The following is an 18,477-nucleotide window of genomic DNA, read 5'->3' on the forward strand; positions in this document are numbered from 1 at the left end:
CAGCCGACCAAACCTTAAACATCCGTGCGGTTTAGAATCTACCATTAGTTTTGGGATACGATGTATACAAAAGGGTAAACAGCGGAGCCTTGGCGGACGTTCGCCCGATCCTGGAAGAGAACGACATAGAACCGTTCTTTATGGAGCTAATGTGCATCGTGTGTGGGGAAACAAATCTGGAGTGTTTACTTTCCACAGCAGAGAGTGGGCGGGGTCTATGGTGTAGAGTCGGTGTTGCCATGTCCGCCGATTGTAAGCGCTTTAGGGCCAATGTTGGTGTTATAGGGTTCGTTTGGTTTGGCCTCGTTTTCATAGACCTCGCTGCTTGTTTCTCTCGCGAAACCTGGCACACAACGACGCATGCGCAGTTTGATCGGAGACCCAAGACCCCATCCACCCACCCACCCACCGTCAGCTTACTAGAATTATAGTAGGATGTGCATTCATGGTTCTTGACTTTAATTTGAATATAGTAACATGTTGCAGACAATCTAAAGTAAATAAGTGTACTTAGCCATTGAGATGTATAGCCATTCGGCTGCTATACTTCAATGCCAGAATTAGCCAAGAAGCCAAGATTATATAACAAAACTGATTAACTGATAAGATTTCCTCCACTGAAAGCCCATGGAATGTGTGTCCATTTCTCTTTAAGTTGCTGTTTGAGCTGGCTGAAATCAAACATCTGTAAAAGAGATTAAGTCTGTCTAACCCTTGTAATCTGACTTGTTTCACCTTGCTGACGTAGTTTGTCGCTCAGAGACAGCTGCTGTCACATGAGTGATTATATAAATGTAATATGCACTTTTTGTATTTGCATTACAAAGACTACTTGGCAGAATGTACTTAGTAGCCCTCAAGGTTAATGTTCTACTCTGAGGAGAATGAAGTAGAGTAGTTCTCTTGATAAACTGATGTCAAACTCAGTAAGATAGCGTATTTTTGCTATAAAGACAACTGAAATTATACAAGGTCAAAGCCTGCCTGACTGTTGTGTAAAATAAAGTACAGCAGAAATTAAGATGATGATGATTACAATGGAAAAACAATTACAACAGATAACTGCTGTCCAAATAACATTCACAATGGCAATGACAATCACAGCAGATCACATACAGTACAGAACAGTACTACTCACACCGTGAATTCTCCACAACCAGTCCTTATTCTCAGTACATGTGTCACATGTTCATTTGATCAACAACGGCTTTAAGAAATGCTAGACATGCATCTGTCCAATCAAGGTTCTGAGAGGGTTTAAGTGTCAAAGGCCTTCTCATCATGCCCTAGCTTCGCCACCATCCCCTGACCACCCTAAAATCCTCTGCCTGTGACTGCAGTGATCCTATTACTCTACACAGGACACCAAGAAGAACATAGTCTTATAGGAACATACGTCATCCCTGTCTGCTATGCATCATTCAGTTTTGATTACTGGCCATGGATTAGAGGAGAATTGATTCACCGTGTGATGACAATCTCACGATAATGACACAGCAGTTTTTCTTTCTTGGCCTCTTTGCTCCCCTGCCTTGCTGTACATTATTTAGGGCAGGCAGTCGTGTGTATTACTGTAGATTCAAGCACCCTGCGCTGAGGAAAAATAAGGATTTGGTGGTATTAGGCCTTTGCACCAGATTACGGCTGTAGAAAACTTGCTGTGGCACCAGTAGATACATGATCTGGTTTTAATCTTACTGGGAGGGGGGTGGAAAGGGTCAGGGTTAGGACATTTCTTTCTTGTAATCATCTCGGTCAGTTCAGTCGAGTGATTTTTCCATAGTTGACATTGAAATCTATAAATTCTTCAGAGAATATTAAGTCTTTCACTGAAATAGAATGAAAGAACCTTAACTACACATGTTCAGGCATATAAGCACATACTGCAAGCACTGTGTATGGAAGCATGTGCTCTCTCTCTCTCGCTCTCTCATATAGTTAGTTATATGGTAAAACTGTACCTCTGAATGATTGGGGGACTACTCTTATTTAAACATGGTGTATTATTACATGTGATTATTATGCATAAAATGTGTCAAAGGGAATAATGGAACTTTACTTTTTAGACCTTCATTTAACCTGGACACACTACAAAGAAAATAAAATGTCTAGTTTGTGTTGAACCACAATTTGTCAAGGTAGGAATTAGAAAATAATATACAGAACATATAGACGCTTGAATGCGTGCATTTAGATTGAGGCTGTCATGTGGACATTCATACTTTTCAAAATGTGTGTAATCGATGTAACAGTTATATTAGCCCAATTGTGCATGTGCTCTCACGTGGACAAATGGCTGAATGATTGGTGTGTTGTGTAGTGTGTACTATTATGTAAACATGTTTGGAAAAGTACATGGTTTGGGAAGGTTATATACGGTAAATAGGTAGTCAGACATAGAGGTTTACATAGACGGTCATTTTGTTTCACAGGTTCATGAATATGTATAGAATACCCATTTATTATATAATATTATGACTGAGCCACACACACACGCACGCACGCACGCACGCACGCACGCACGCACACACACACACACACACACACACACACACACACACACACACACACACACACACACACACACACACTTTGACACTACTACATTATGATTATTATGTAATCTCACTGTAGCTATCACTCATGTGTGGCTAATCTTTGAATGCATTTGGTGCTTTGGGTATTGCAAGCGATAACCACTTACCGCCACATTAACCCTGTGTCATTGTAACTACATTTAGTTAGAAGTCTGTGTACCAGTGGTTCAGCCTACAGGTGAAGTCTTTGGTTACATTTACAGGTCCATTTAAATCCATGTTTGTGTACACTCTCAGGGTTCGATCGAAGATTTTACTGTGTATGTCAGATATTTGTCTTGTCAACATGATCCCCACTGCCCCCTTTGTTAACCTGAACTATCCTGCTTTATCACCTATAACCCCACTGGGTTATCCAGCTCTATACCCTTAGCACATCAAATGTCCACAGTTATCCTCATGTGACCTCCAATAGTTTGCCTTTCCGAATTGTGACAGACACAGGCTCAAGATTGACTTGCTTAATCTAATTATAGAAGCAAATGCCTTCTTTATTATTCAGGGGGGGAAACTACACTACGTTAATTGGTATCAGGGAGAAAGAAATGTGTGGCAGTTTGTCTGAATGTTACACCTATCACACAGAAAATGGTGGTTCTTCAGTGGCTCTTCCACGGTTCTTTGGGATAGTTGAGGTGCTACACAATCAACTTGTTAAGGCCGTGTATGGTTCTTAAGACCAGCTCATTGGTTAGAGTGTCTGCCCTGAGACTGGGAGGTCGGGGTTAAATCCCTGGCCGTGTCATACAAAAGAAAAGACAATTCAAAAAATCATATTCTACTCGGCACTCAGCAGCACCAATGGTTGGATTGTGTGTGTACAGTAAGTCCCTGCGACATACTAGCATCATGTCCAGGTGGTGTACTAGTACATCAAGCTGCCTCCCTCTAGGAAACAGGAGATAGGCTCCATGAGATAGGAACCGTTGGTTCTTCAGTTTACTGTAAGTTTAGGCACCTCTAATGGTTCTGGAGAGATGGGATGATTTTCAAACAAAACCTTTTCAGGGCCCTCTCTTGCCGCCTAACCCCTTATGCCTAAACGTTTTGTTTTTTTACTAATCTGAAAAACATTTTAAAATAGTTCAAATAGCTGATCTACAAGCTCACAACGTGCCGATGTAGATCGGCTAGTTGAACTATTCTAAAATGTTTTTCAAAATAGTAAAAAATATGGCTACTAAGTTTAGGGCAAGATACGGCCTAATAATTGATACAAAGCCATGTCACCTACCTCAACTCACCCTGTGACCTGGTCAGTGTACTTGTGTAACAGGAACTTAAACATATCTTATTTCCAGAGCAAATGCAATCAAGATGAAATGGTTTATTATTATAATGTTTATTTTTTTGTCCAGCTGATACGTACCTTATCATTATTTGCTCCAGTGACATGTTTACTGTTGAAGATACTATAGCATTATCACATTGATGTCCCTCCCTTGTTTTGAGACGGAGTACTTTGTTGAGGTCACCGATTGCAGTGTGTGGTTCTAAACACAAGCTTGTACCATAAACCCAGGAGGCACGACCTAAAAACATGTGTGTGTGTGTGTGTGTGTGTGTGTGTGTGTGTGTGTGTGTGTGTGTGTGTGTGTGCGTGTGCGTGTGCGTGTGCGTGTGCGTGTGTGTGTATGTGAGTGAACACATGCATGTGTAAGGGAGGTGATACTGTACACAGGTGGTTATGTCACATGATCACATGAATCCTGGAGGAATAAGCATTCCTTTTGTTATCTAAATGGTCAATTGTTCCATTGGTCCAATAGGAACATCACCAAACAGGCTTCTCCTGTCTTACCTGGTGTGGACTAGAAGCATGTTGATGCTTTAACACTGAACGACAATTGAGTTGGTCTTTTACTCTGACCCACCATTGTCTGGGACTTAGGAGGCATTCATTCAAGGTAACCGCAACAATAGACGTTCCCTGCTGGGACGTATTGGTCACATGGAGAATTCAACTATGTCTTGATTTCACGGCTCCAAACAATATGTCCACGAAGCACACAACATAGCTACAGTGCTGCTCTTTAGTAAAGTAGTATACTTTTCAGGTTGTCTTATCGAAATCTCAACATATTGTAGAATTACACTTACAATTTAGACGTTTAGCAGAGGCTCTTATCCAGAACGATCAGAGTAAACATCATGAACTCAACAACAGCATAAGCGATAGAGTGCTACAACAAGTATGTGCATGTAGTACACCAGATAAACATCAGAATCTGTTCAAATAACATATTATCTACGGTAAATAACAAACATTGCACATTTGAGATGACAATAGCGGAGGAGGCAGAGCCACAGCTTGGGAATCGGAAGGTCCCCGGTTCAATCCCCGGCTTCCCCTGGGTTAGTGTGGAAATGTCCTTGAGCAAGACACTTAACCCCTAACTGCTCCCAATGAGCAGGTTGGTGCCTTGTACAGTATGGTTTCCTCCACTGTTGTTCTGTGAATGTAATGGGCACTGTAAAATCCAGTTCAGTGGCCTTGCGTTTAGAGTGTCCGCCCTGAGATTGGGAGGTCAGGGTTCGATCCCCGGCTAGGTCATACTGATAATGACAGCAACTGCCTCCCTGCTTGGCACTCAGCATCAAGAGTTGGATTGGGGGTTAAGTCCCTGCGACATACTAGCGTCATGTCCAGGGGGTTTACTTGTACAAGTAAACCCCTCAAGCTGCCTCACGCTACAGAAACAAATAGGCTCATATGGGCCTCATGGCTCGTCAAGGCTTACTTTATGTACATCGTAAATAGCTTTGGATAAAAGATGCCTTATAAATGCACCATTTACCATTGTATGCTGTTTAGCATACATCTGGATAAAACATCTAGCAACCATCTATGGCGTTTTTCCGCTGCATGAAACTTCATTCGACCCAACTCGGCTCTTATCGCTTTTGGTACCAGGTACTTGTTACTCCCCCCCTACTTATTGTTCCTAAAAGAACGATGGTGATTTGTCTGGAAACTATCTTTATTTCACCTATATAGTCCAACATGAACAGTTTCAGATAACATTTTATGTGAGAATCAGGCCAAGCAGATGCGCAGTATTGAGGTCACTGTCAAAGTTTGTTAACAATATTTTGGCACATCCTTGCGGGGGCTTTATCCACAGAAAGCGTTCTTTTCAGCTGCCAGCGCCTTTCTGACATGCATTGTTATTATTTCTATGGTTCATCATACAATAAGCACTCAGTCTGCTTTGGAAGTACTCTTGGGCATTCATGTATTAGATATCCATATTCTCCGCCATAAAAATAAACTCACCTTCTGTGGACACATAGAGGAGTCTGTCATGATGCAGTGACACAATGACACTAATGACAATTCTCACTGATTAATCATTAATTTAGTATGCAGTGTTTTCACGTCATATTTTGGTATTGCCACATCTCTCTCAGCACTTCAAAGGAGGTGATACTAAAAAGGTACCAGGTACTATCCACAACATTGCCTGATGGGAAACCACACCAGAAAAAGGCAAGTAGAGTCAGATCAAGTTGAGTTGAGCCGGTACTAAGCAGTGGAAAGGCATTATAAATAGGCAACAACTACTGATATAAAGAAATAAGGCTGGTGCAGCTGCAATTCTGACAGAGGGGGGAGGTCACAGTAGCCAGGAATGAGAATCGTCTCTCTTAGTGTTGGCCAGGAAGATATCACATGGGATGGACAGACGTCCTCATTATACAGTATTCACTGACAAACAACATTAAGATCTTTCAAAACAAGGTGCGCTATCCATATCACAATGTCCCAGCCAAAGCACTCACTTTGTTGGCAACTTATTAGCCAACAATCACTCACAACAGGATGAGTTTCAAGTGCTCACAAAATGCAATTCTTCAAGTGCCAAAGCGTTGAAATGATATCCTGTTGAGATGAGAAATTGGGCAACTGGATGGCTGTGGGATGTGACTGGTATCTGGTACTTGCACCTCTTGATTCATTAACACCTCAAAGTCACTAAAAGCAAAACTGTAGACCCCTCAGAACAAACTAATATGACTACTTCTAGGCATTTCCGCCAGGACTCAACCTACTCACAGCTCTTTTGCTAGTCTAGGGTGGCTCACGTTACTATAGAAGACAGAGTGCAACATCTCTCTATGGGCCTGGTCTTTAACTCCTTGAACCCTTGTTAGTAGATTCCCCTGACACCCACCCCCTTCCCTACTTTCTCTGTAAATATACCTTAGGATTCTGGGTAGCTTTATTCCATGATGTTTTGTAGTATATTTTGTATTGTATTGTATTGTCTGTATTACTGATTAATTGAGTACAAAGGACCACGATGGTTATCATTTTAGCATAAGCCTTGACTGTACTACCTACAGTACTGTTAATAAGCATGTTAATATAGTATTCAATCAATCAATCAATCAATCAAATTCTGACATGAACCATCTGAACATTAGAGAAATGCTGTTTGTGATATAAAAGGCCCTTTCGGCTGTCTCAGGAACGGCTGTAGCCGCATAGTCAAAACTGTGTCACTGTGTCATATAATATATAATGGTGTGGCCAGTCACACACTATACCCTCTGCCTCAATATGCATGTGTTTTTCTCTACCTCTATGCATCATGTTTACACAGTGAACTCATGTGCGCAAGGTTATGCGCTTTCTATTATTATAGAATTATAGAATATATATATATATATATATATATATATATATATATATATATATATATATATACATATATACTAGAAGTTCGGGCCGCTACGCGGCCCGAACGCCTAGCGTGACGCGTCGTTCACTTTGCAGTGCCACCTTACAGGCACCTCACAGTGTGAGAGAGAGTTTTGTGCTCTCCTAAATCCACGGCAGGCTTTGAAAGTACCCACTTCAGAAAGAGGTGACGTGCATCACCTCTCCAATGACCAAAACCCACTATGGAAGCCGTCGAACTGGTGCGATCTGACGGCATCCTAGAATTTATAGGTAGGATGTGATGTCATGCGTGATGTCATGCTGTCGTGAGATTACGTCACACTGGCGTGATGTCAGATTACGTCACACTGGCTACATACATACATACAGACAACCGACATGGCGCAGGATTCAAATTGTATATATAGATATATATATATATTTTTTAATATATATATATTTATATTTTTATATATATTTATATATGTAGCTTTTCCATTAAAGCAGAATTACTTTTAATTTCACATTCTCATACAATGGCGAATGAGAACAAGTACTGGCTTGAACTGGTTTATGCGAGTTACACAACCATAAGCACAATTTGGGAGACTTAATCATGCAACAGAGGGCAAACTGTTGACTGATTGCTTTTGATGGATGTGCCATACATCATCATACTGTGCATTGTGTATTTAAAGAATATAAACACATGCATGATGGCAGTGACTATGTTTTGCCTTGAGGGATGGGGGGTGGGGGGTTATTGTGCAGCTCCATATATAAAATGTGATTTCATATTTTTCTCCTTACGTAACATGGGTGAGGTTCTCTCTCTCTGCTCTCCCACTCAATACGAGAACCAACTCGGTCGAGCCTGTACATTCCGGTTGTTGTCATAGCAACAGAGCAGCATCCCTCCCAATCCATTGTCCACTGTCTCCACATCGTTCATGCTTCCCAGGCTGAGGCTATTTGGATTCTGTGTGCTACTTTGCCTCCTAATTGAGCTCCCAAGCAGCGACGGAAAGCAAAGAGGGGTGTAGCAGATAGTGAATGCTATAGGATGCTTTCCATCCTTGTGATGTGGTACACAGTGTGCTTATGCAGTCCCCAACTCCTCTTTTTTTTGCTAGTTACAATATCTTGAATACTAACACAGTTAAGTAACAGGGAGAGCATAATGACAAGGCAACCCTTGGGCATGGAGGGAATACATTGAGACTTCACCATATGGGTACCATATGTCAATAGTGGAACTGGAAACCTAGATAGCATGATTGACTGAAACCGAATGCCCTGTTAATTTTCCCTTTGGCTAAAGTTTATATCAGTGTATCAGTGTGCATTTCATTGGAGTCATGTTACAAACTATTTCCGCACTCACAAACTTAGCCTTTCAGATTATTTACTAAAGTGCACAGCAGGATTCTAAAATGCTTTTAATCCTAAAGCCTTCATCAGTGTAATTTCATTGTATCAACAGTAAAGACAAAAGCTACATTACAAATAGAAAAACAGCGAGGAGCTTCCTTGTAGAACTAAGATGCTTTTGGGAACTTGATCCTCTCTTTGTGATCCCATAAGGTAATTGACAGTCTGTGATGTGTTTTAACACCCACCTCTGTTTTAGTGTCAGTGTATGTTGCAGTGATATTATTATTATTGTTGTTGTTGTTGTTGTTGTTGGTGGTGGTGGTGGTGTTGTTTTCTTATCAAAAATAACAAATTGATTTTCTCTACCAGAAAATGTTCTTGTTGGGATGGCCTAACAAAAACAGCAGCAGCAGCAGCAGCAACAACAAGACTATTAAAGTTTTTTCTCTGCACCCTCTGAACTCTTTCAGGTTAAAAAGGTGTGGCTGACTAGACAAATCTAAAGGCCATGCACTTGCAGAGTCACAGGGCATACTTTAGTAGGAGGAGTTACTTTGGGGAAAGCAGCCAAACAAAAGGCAGCAAAAACAAAGTTGCAGTACTTAGAACAGGATAGAACCGGCCCTCAGCATTATGATTGGCTAACTTGCTCCTCAACAGGCCAATCAGTGACAGTCACTTTTCTGTTGTAGGGATGTGGGCAAAAGGTCTCATAACAAACTTGCTGCCCTTCCCCCTCTGTCAAAGGGAGGACACCAAGTAAATATTTATGTCCCATGAAGTTAGGATGTTCTGTTTCCAGTTAGATGTGATTTGAAATGTGTCTTTGTCCTCTTAAAAGTACTCAAATAACTGTGTCCCACCATGTGTTGCCTGTCTGCTGTGGTGAGTTGCCACATACTGTTTGTACCATGAACTTAAACTCATAAACAGATTTAGCAAACCTTGCTATTTAGACGATGCAGTCAGCTAATTTCTTAGCTTGCAGATTTTATGTACAGTGTGTGTGTGTGTGTGTGTGTGTGTGTGTGTGTGTGTGTGTGTATATATATATATATATATATATATATATATATATATATATATATATGGTTGAAATGTTGTACATTCTAGGAATTTCATTCTAGGAATATCCCCCTCTGTCAAGTGTTAAGACAGCGTAACATCTAGTGAGTACAGCACGTGCTAATTGTTTTCAGATGACCTCAGACACAAGAGAACAGCAGTGCCAGAACATACAGTATGTGTAGCTGGCTGCCTGCCTGTGCTAATCATACTGTCAAAAGTAAGGTGTAGATTAGTTACACTAGAAACTCCTTGAGTAGCATTTTATCTCATCTTAATCATAACCACTGAAACAACAGTCTGTGCTGCTCTGTGTATCCAATCTAGTGGAAGGCAAGACATTTGAGTTGGGCTTAACTTCACCATTTTCTTACATCATCTCCCTACAACATTAATAGATTGCAAGCGTGTCAAGAACCAAGCAGGCAAGCCGTGGTAAAAATAAATGTTTTAAATGCATCGATAAAAAACACCAGGTTCAGTACACAAGCTCTTACCAAATCAGGTGCATAACAGTATAAGCACACTTGACAAAAGGATAAAACTCCTCTTCTTACAGTCTTACAAGAATTCTACAAATGGCAAATGGACCCACCACATGTTTAGACAACAAACATCTGGGTACTGACATCTACAGTGTACAATAACTCAAGAGTGTCAAAATCTGAAGACAACACGTTGCCACTTAAAAAATAAAAACACTTCAAAGAATTAGTAACATTGAAGACTTAGTTGAAAATGCAGGTCAACACATACATTACACAAAATAGCCATAATTGTATTCATCAATTACACATGCGGCTAAGCCTTAGCAGCTCTACTGTTCAGTGTCCATGTGCTTTAGTTCATTTTAGTCATTAACAGACTAAGGGAATGGTACATCATAAAACTGACTTGTTATTCAAGCCAATCCCTCCTAAACACATAAAGGGAGCTGTCATACCCTGCAATACCATGTATTAAACTACCAAGGATAAGTTACCTTGCCATGGTAAGTTGACCAGTCAACTTTAATCTATTTTTAAAACGCAGGTTAGAATCATTTCAGTGGAGAAAAAATAATGACAGTACAGTACTAGTTCAACTTTCAGCCATTTAAAGAAGAGAGCATAGGGAGGTGTGGAGAAGAGGAACGAGGGTTCAGTTCAGAAAGATGCTCTAATAATCCGTTGGTTCTTCTCCCTCCTCAGACAGCAAACAGGTGCGTATCAGGGCCTCTGTCACAGCGTAGGGGTCACAGTTGGCGGATGGACGGCGATCCTCAAAGTAGCCCTTCTTCTCCTGGCCAACAGAGCGGGGGATGCGGATGCTGGCTCCACGGTTGGCTACGCCAGCAGAGAATTCATGGATGTTGGAGGTCTCGTGGTGGCCGGTGAGGCGGCGAGCGTTGTCAAGCCCCCCTTTGGGGTCATAGGCGCGAATGTGATAGTTGTGCCTCTTTGCCAGCTTCTCAATGGACTCCTCAATGGCTCTGAAGGGGAAAGTTGGTGTTAATCATCTGAATCATTCAATGCAACAAAGACATCTGATACCCTGTGAAATCTTGAGTGTGAATTTAAAGGGATAGTTCACCCCCATAATGACTTTTTTCCTATCAGTTACACACCCCATGAAGCCTTGAATTGAGATTTTTTAGTTTTTATCACATTCCTAAGCCAATAATTTAATAACGGGTGGAGTCTCCGGGAGGAGACACAAATAGTCTCCTTTGTGTCTCCTACCGGATAAATTAGCATCTTTATTATTATCCTCAAATTATTGGCTCAGGAATGTGACAAAAACAAAAAAAAAATCCATGAATTCAATGCTTCATGGGGTGTGTAATTGATTTTTTTGGGTGAACTACTCCTTTAACTCTTTCAAGGTGTACAAAATCTACAAATGTAACCAATGTTCACATAAGGGTCCATTTGGTTACATTTGTACACTCAGTGTACAAATGTAACAAAATGGACGACCCGTAAGGGTCCATTTGGTTACATTTGTACACTCTCAGAGTTGCAAATGATAAACTAACACTGAGGATTTTACTGTGTAGCTAGCTGTCAGCTAAATGTCACGACTCACAAGACAGTTCAAACACTCACTTCAATCCACCATCTTCCCTCATCTCTTTTGTGCTGAAATTAGTATGACAGCCGGCACCGTTCCAGTTCCCAGAGATTGGCTTGGGGTCAAATGAGGCCACCACACCAAAATCCTCACAGACACGATGTAGGATGAAGCGTGCCACCCAGAGATGATCACCCATGTTGATACCTTCAGTAGGCCCGACCTGAAACTCCCACTGATAACAAAAGACAGATTTTAAGCCCACGTGAGTCATTTAAACTGGTCGTTTCAACGGCTGGTTAAGTCACAAAAACATGTTGACAGCCCCAACAGACAATAGGTCTTTTAAGATTACCTGTGCAGGCATCACTTCTGCATTTGTGCCACAAATGTCAACTCCAGCATATAGGCAGGCTTTGTAGTGGGACTCTACAATATCTCGACCATAGGCTTTGTCTGCTCCAACACCACAGTAGTAGGGACCTGTAAACAAGATGTAATAAGACAATTCAGCCACAATTTTGTGCCAAGTTGACAACATACAGTGACAAAATGTTATTGTTTTTTTTTCAACGTTTTTTTCACCATACCTTGTGGCCCAGGGAAGCCATTAGATGGCCAGCCGTAAGGGTGTCCGTCTGTGCCCAGGATGGTGTACTCCTGCTCCATGCCAAACCAGGGATTCTGATCTGACACCATATCCATGATCTTTTTACATGACTTGCGTAAGTTGGTTTCTGTGGGTAAGAATTTCATATTAGAAAAAATACAATTCTTTAGTCTTGAACTAACACTAAAAAACACTGACAAATAAGAGTTCGTACTAGAGAGTGTGCATTACCTGCAGGCTTGTGGTTGTACTTAGTCACTTCACACAGGATAAGCTTGTTGGGATCTTTACGGAACGGATCACGGAACATTGCAGAAGGAATCAGATACATATCACTGTTGGATCCCTCAGACTGGTATGTGCTGGAACCATCGAAGTTCCATTCGGGCAGATCTGTTAAACGAATATGTTATAATCCTATTAGAGCAGAATCTTTGGCAATACAAATGTACAATAATAGTGAACGTAAGAGGTGAGGTGTTTTACCTTCGATGCTTTTGGGTTCACAATCAAGTGTTCTTGTTTTGCATCTGAGTCCCTCTCCGGTCCCATCAATCCAAATGTACATGGCTTGTACTTTATCTCCCTGAGGAAGATTCATGTACTGCTGTTTGACTGTTTTACTCAACGTGGAGCTGGCGGAAGTAGCCATCTTAATTCCTACTATAAAACACCTGGGGGCGAGAAGGAGACATGTTATTAAGTCGCTGTGTGGTTTATCCATTGAAGCACATGACCCATAACAGCCTGAACATGTGCAAACACGTTTTTCCTGATTCCATAAGGACATACAACGAACGGCAAGACTAATATCCTTGTAATTGATAATTTCCCGTTAATTTAATAGACAAATAGACACAGCAAACAATGAACCACCTATCTCCCCATCATCCCAAATTAGTAGGAAGAAATTAAGACTGATAACACGCCATAGTTGTCACTTTCTATGTCCCATCAACATCCTGGCGTTTCCAGGGCAGTTGTAGTCATGGTTACTAGACTGCGGTAATGAGGCAACGTTACATCATGGCCGTATTGTGTCGGAAGAAAACATCATGTATTCAAAACACAACCCCGGAACTCAAGTGAAAAGGTTATACATATTTAAACACGCCCTTAACACATTTCACAAATGACATAGCCTATTCCAGTAAGTAAGCTATAGCTTATTCATTAATTAATAAGCAACGTGATTGTAATGTCACCCATTACAGCCTGTACAAAAAAGACAAAGAAAATAGAAATTACCTGAATAATCGAAATAAAACCTAAAGGACGGGCAGGTCCAGTGTATTGCTGTTAGATGCCTCGATAGTCGTCCTCTCATTCTCTAATACCACAACTCCGCATGCAAGCACATTTATAAGATTGTGGAACTGGATGCTCTCGGCTGATTGGTCAGACGGTGGTGTTTATTCATAGGTTCATTCCAAGGCGATGGAAGGCACATGCTGCATGCTCATTGGACGGGCTTCAAAGCAACACAAGTGAAACGCCCCCCCCTGCTTGAAAAAAAAAAGCGCTGCGTGTTGTTTTGTGTGACTGGCTGGCTGGCTCGCCTATGAGGCGTCACGAAAACAGCAGACCTACAAGCTCACAACGCGTCACAGCGTGACGCGCTGTGAGCTTGTGGATCTGCTGTTTTCGGGAGTTTAACAGTGCGGATTCTCATACTATATAAAAGGGGGAACAAGCGTGGCATACTGTGTAGGCTGTTTTTTTTTTGTGTGATTGAAAATAACAAGACCGTATAGGATATAGCAAATTGTCTTCAATTATAATGGAGGACAATTTGCTCGCAATTGATGTTATTTCACTGGAAAAGACAATTAAATACAATTACCAGACATGTTTGCTGAATGCTGAGTAAACGCATCCATCGATTTTATGCAACCTGGGACGCCACCACGTGGTAGAAAGAAAAGAGGACGTGGTGGGCCGTTTGCCAGATTATACAGATCTATCAATGGATTGTATGTAAACAGATTCATGTACACTTGGCAGACAGGCCTATTTAATTTGGGACACACGTGTTCTCCAGGTAGTGCATACAGTAGTAGGCCTACAGTTCCCTCGAAATGTCTGATATCATGGGTACAGTCAGCCACAACCCTCTTCTTATCACTGTTGGTGTTGGCACTGCAACTCTTTTGTCTGGTTTTGACAGGTTTGGGTCCAGACAGGTGATGCAGCTGTTGGACTGTAGGGGAAGAGTCACACACTGTCAGTGGTGGTAAAGGTACTCACATTTTGTACTAATAAGTAAAAGTATCAATACTGCAATGTAGAAACACTCTGTTACAAGTAAAAGTCCGGTAATCAAAATGTACTTGAGTAAAAGTACAAAAGTATAGGCATCAAAATATACTTAAAGTACCAAAAGTAAAAGTAGGCCTACTCATTATGCAGAATGTCTGTTTCACAAGTTATCATATATGTCCCCAAAAAATGCTTTTGAAAATAGCAGATCTATTCGTTGTGAGCTTGTAGATCGGCTATTTTCAACTAGCTAACGTTTAAATAGGGCTTAAGTGGTTAATGTATGTTTTGTAGGCCTAATGATAATCCAAATCTGCAAAGTAATAGTAACTAAAGTTTTACAATAATTGTAGAGGAGTAAAAGTAAAAATTTGTCTCTGAGGTGCAGTAGAAGTAAAAGTATTGAAAATTGGAAATACTCCAGTAAAGTAAAAGTACCTCAAAATTGTACTTACGTAAGTACAATACCTGAGTAAATGTTACTTTCCACTGCACACTGTCAACTTTCTAATGCACCATCATGCATCTCTTCTGCTCCGAGTAGTGCCTTCTGGTAATGGGTGGCCTGGATTCACACTGCTAGGCAGGGAGGGTGCCTGCCTGCTGGTGAGGATTATGGTGAAACAAAATATAACTAAATTACACATTTCCTCTCATCTTTCCACATTTTCTGACGATGCCCTTTGTGGGGAAATTTGTCATGCATTTGACCGACCAATTATTTAGAGCAGTGGGTACTAGTGGGCAGACACTGAGAACTTCTGGGAACTCAGTGCAGACACTGATTAGCTTGCAGATCAGTCATTGTTAAATTCAGCATCATGTCCCTATAATATCATCATGCATACATTTCATACGATATTCATGTGTCAGAAAAATATCTTCTTATCTTCTGTTTCATGATGTCATTACATCCTTTATCAACAATCCACAGTGAAATGTCACTGCATCTAAAGGATTCTCCTTAAAACTCCTTTTCAGTTCTGTGGTCAAATAAATGGAAAGTGTGGGGTTTTGCTGTCACCTGGTGGACGCAGTGCTCCAATGCAGCAGGTGAAAAGGATGGATACAAAATAATATCTAAATTATATTCCCAGGGCCCAAGAATTTAAAACCTTTAATCCCTATCCGAGTGGATCAGATTTGGATTTTGGGTGTTAAATATATTATTTGAATAATAAAACATATATTTCTTATTGACATAATATTTGTTGAGATAATTCTATGATCACGAATAAGATATCAAAGTGGTCCCAATGCTGTTTTTGTTTTGTACTACCTGGGCAGGGATTAAACGTTTTTAACTCTTTGGCCGAGGGGTGTTGAGCTGACCTCCCTCATATCAGAACTATGACTCATAAATACCATAAGGTTGCTGCGTTCACAGAAAGTAGTTACTGAAGGAAGTACAAGGTTACCCATGCTTGGCCAAACTTAATATGTGAAAATATATTGCGGATGCTGGAAGTCAAGTGAAATGTATTTGTATAATCGCAGTTACAGTCTCAATTGGTTTTTCTCACATTTAAGAAAGGAAATTACACTCCCTGTCCTTAGACAGGAGCTTGTGAATTGAACCCATAGAGCTATGACTCAGAAATACCCTTAGGATGCAAAAGAAACAGAAGAGCAACAATATTAATTGTCCACACTAGTAAAGTCACAGTTATAGAACACATTTCACTCAATAGTATACGCAGTATAATAGTAGTAAATACAACGCAATGAGGGATATCAAAGATCAGTTGAGTCCACAGTGCAATTAAATTACAATTGCAAATCACAGCCAGGAGACATGCCCTAATAGCCCTAATAGCCTTGTTTGCAGTAAACGTCTACACACAGCCATGACTTTTCTCTCTCACAAAAAGGACTGTCAATGGAAGGAATTGCGACTTATAGGTTTACCTCCGAGTCACTTGCGGCTAAACTGGTAACTGGAGCAAAACTCGTGGCCCTCCTCCCATACATCAAGAGTCCAGAACTGGGCCTCCCCTGTGAGCATGTACCTCACGTAAGCGAGATGGGAATGTTCCGTGGAGAATGTGTAGGCAAGACCAAGGAGATGATTGGGCTTTTCTGCCTTTATTGATAGTATTACAGTGAAGAAGGGACAGGAAACGGACAGGATTGATTGATTGAAATTTTTATTAGGCAAAAGAATGTAAAACAACACAGTTACATTTATAATGCTTTTGTCTAAAAGGTCCGGCCAAAAGAGTCCTTGCGGGCTTGTTTCCGTTGGGGTCCTTGAATTAATTTCATAGACATATATATATATAGTAGCAACCAAACAGTTCAAAATCAACATAAGAATACAGAGGAAAAAAATATATACCATTAGATACAAAAAAGGCATGAGAAAAAAATATATACACAAAAAAAAAAGCATTATAAAATAAAATAAAAGGTATGTACAAAAAAAAAAGGGGAGGGGGGGGTCGTCTGTCTACAGGGAAACTGGTACTAGCTCCTCTTTAGGCCTCCAGAAAGATGAGTTTTTAGGGCTGTTTTGAATGAGCCCAGCGAACTGCATTTTTTGAGGGATGGGGTTAGACTATTCCATTCCTTGGTGGCTGTGTTATAGAAGGAGAATTTGCCCATGTTTGTTTTATGGGTTGGTGTTACCAGGAAACGGGGAGAGAGAGACGTGGAGTGACACGCAGCAAAGCTCGGGACTCAAACCCGCCGCAACACGCTGCACGAGAGTGTATATGTGGTATGCGCCTGGACCATTTCTGTACAGAGAGACAAAGGTCCTATACGTGCCTCTACGGATCAACGGTGAGCCGTTGGAGAGGGTGGATAGCTTCAAGTACCTCGGTGTGCACATCACTAAGGACCTGACCTGGAGTATGTACACAGAGGCCGTGGCATAGAAAGCGAGGCAGCGTCTGCACCACATGAGACAGTTGAAAAAATTCAAGGTGTCACAAAAGATCCAAAAATCCTTCTACCTCGCCACAACTCAGAGCATCCTGGCAGGGGGCATGACCATATGGTATGGGCAGAGAGGTATTATCTAAGGCCACTCCGAAAGGGGTCATCCCTATGTTCCCCGGGTTCTATGTTCCCCCACTAAGGTTAGGTTTAGTCCTGGTCCTGTGTTCCCCGCTCTCCCTAGGAAAGCGGGGAACATAGGACCCGGGGAACATAGGACCCGGAAAAGGTGTTGAGGTCTGCGGACATTTATGAGAGTAGGAACTTGGCCAGGGCAAAAATGATTATGAAGGACAAACATCACTCAAGCAACAAACTGTTTGTGATGATGCAAAACGGTAAACGCCTGAGATGCCTAACAACCAAGGGCTCTAGTTTTCTCTTATAATTTTTATAAATTTTCTTTTTTTGTTCTCCCCGTGTCTCCTAGGGTAGTTAATACCCTCACAAAAACATGTAGTAATCCTATACCTCCCCTGGTCAGCCGGGGCGCCTGATGGAGGGGAAGGGAACTGGTTGGAATAACGTGTTCCTTCCACGCGCTACGTCCAACCAGGGAAACTCCCCCCTGTCGGGTGACAAGAAGGTCAGTTGGCTCTCATGCATTGAAGGAGGCATGAGCTCGGCCCTGGCCTCCCTAGGCTGGTGGGGGGAGTGTAGTGCCCAGGATCACTTAGCAAATTGGCACCGGGTGAAAAAAAAAGGGTTACAAAAATCGCGGGATAAAAATTATAAGAGGGCTCTAGTTTTCATTAAAGTTTTCCCGGCTGCTGTTAGAGCACTAAATGTGGACAAATAGACATGACCAGAAAACGAAAAAGGAGTGTTAGTATGACACTGTCTATATGCTTGATCACTTGTTCTTGTTTGAGAAATGCTGCTCATGCCATGTATATATACACACATATAGTACA

The 18,477-nt window shown here is 41.3% G+C and overlaps 1 protein-coding gene across 1 annotated transcript; it reads right to left on the bottom strand.

The window, feature by feature from the left end:
- Positions 1-10,133: 10,133 nt before the first annotated feature.
- On the bottom strand, positions 10,134-13,713 carry glula (glutamate-ammonia ligase (glutamine synthase) a). Its single transcript, XM_084057621.1, has 7 exons — positions 13,613-13,713; positions 12,851-13,038; positions 12,596-12,757; positions 12,345-12,491; positions 12,110-12,237; positions 11,790-11,989; positions 10,134-11,173 (listed from the first exon to the last, which is right to left on the bottom strand). The coding sequence occupies exons 2-7, from the start codon at positions 13,014-13,016 to the stop codon at positions 10,861-10,863; spliced, it is 1,116 nt and encodes a 371-aa protein (XP_083913747.1). The 5' UTR covers positions 13,017-13,038; positions 13,613-13,713; the 3' UTR covers positions 10,134-10,860.
- Positions 13,714-18,477: the final 4,764 nt, after the last annotated feature.

This window comes from Gymnoscopelus microlampas, assembly GCF_963454915.1.
Source record: "Gymnoscopelus microlampas genome assembly, chromosome: 5".
In the NCBI taxonomy this organism is placed as follows: domain Eukaryota; kingdom Metazoa; phylum Chordata; class Actinopteri; order Myctophiformes; family Myctophidae; genus Gymnoscopelus; species Gymnoscopelus microlampas.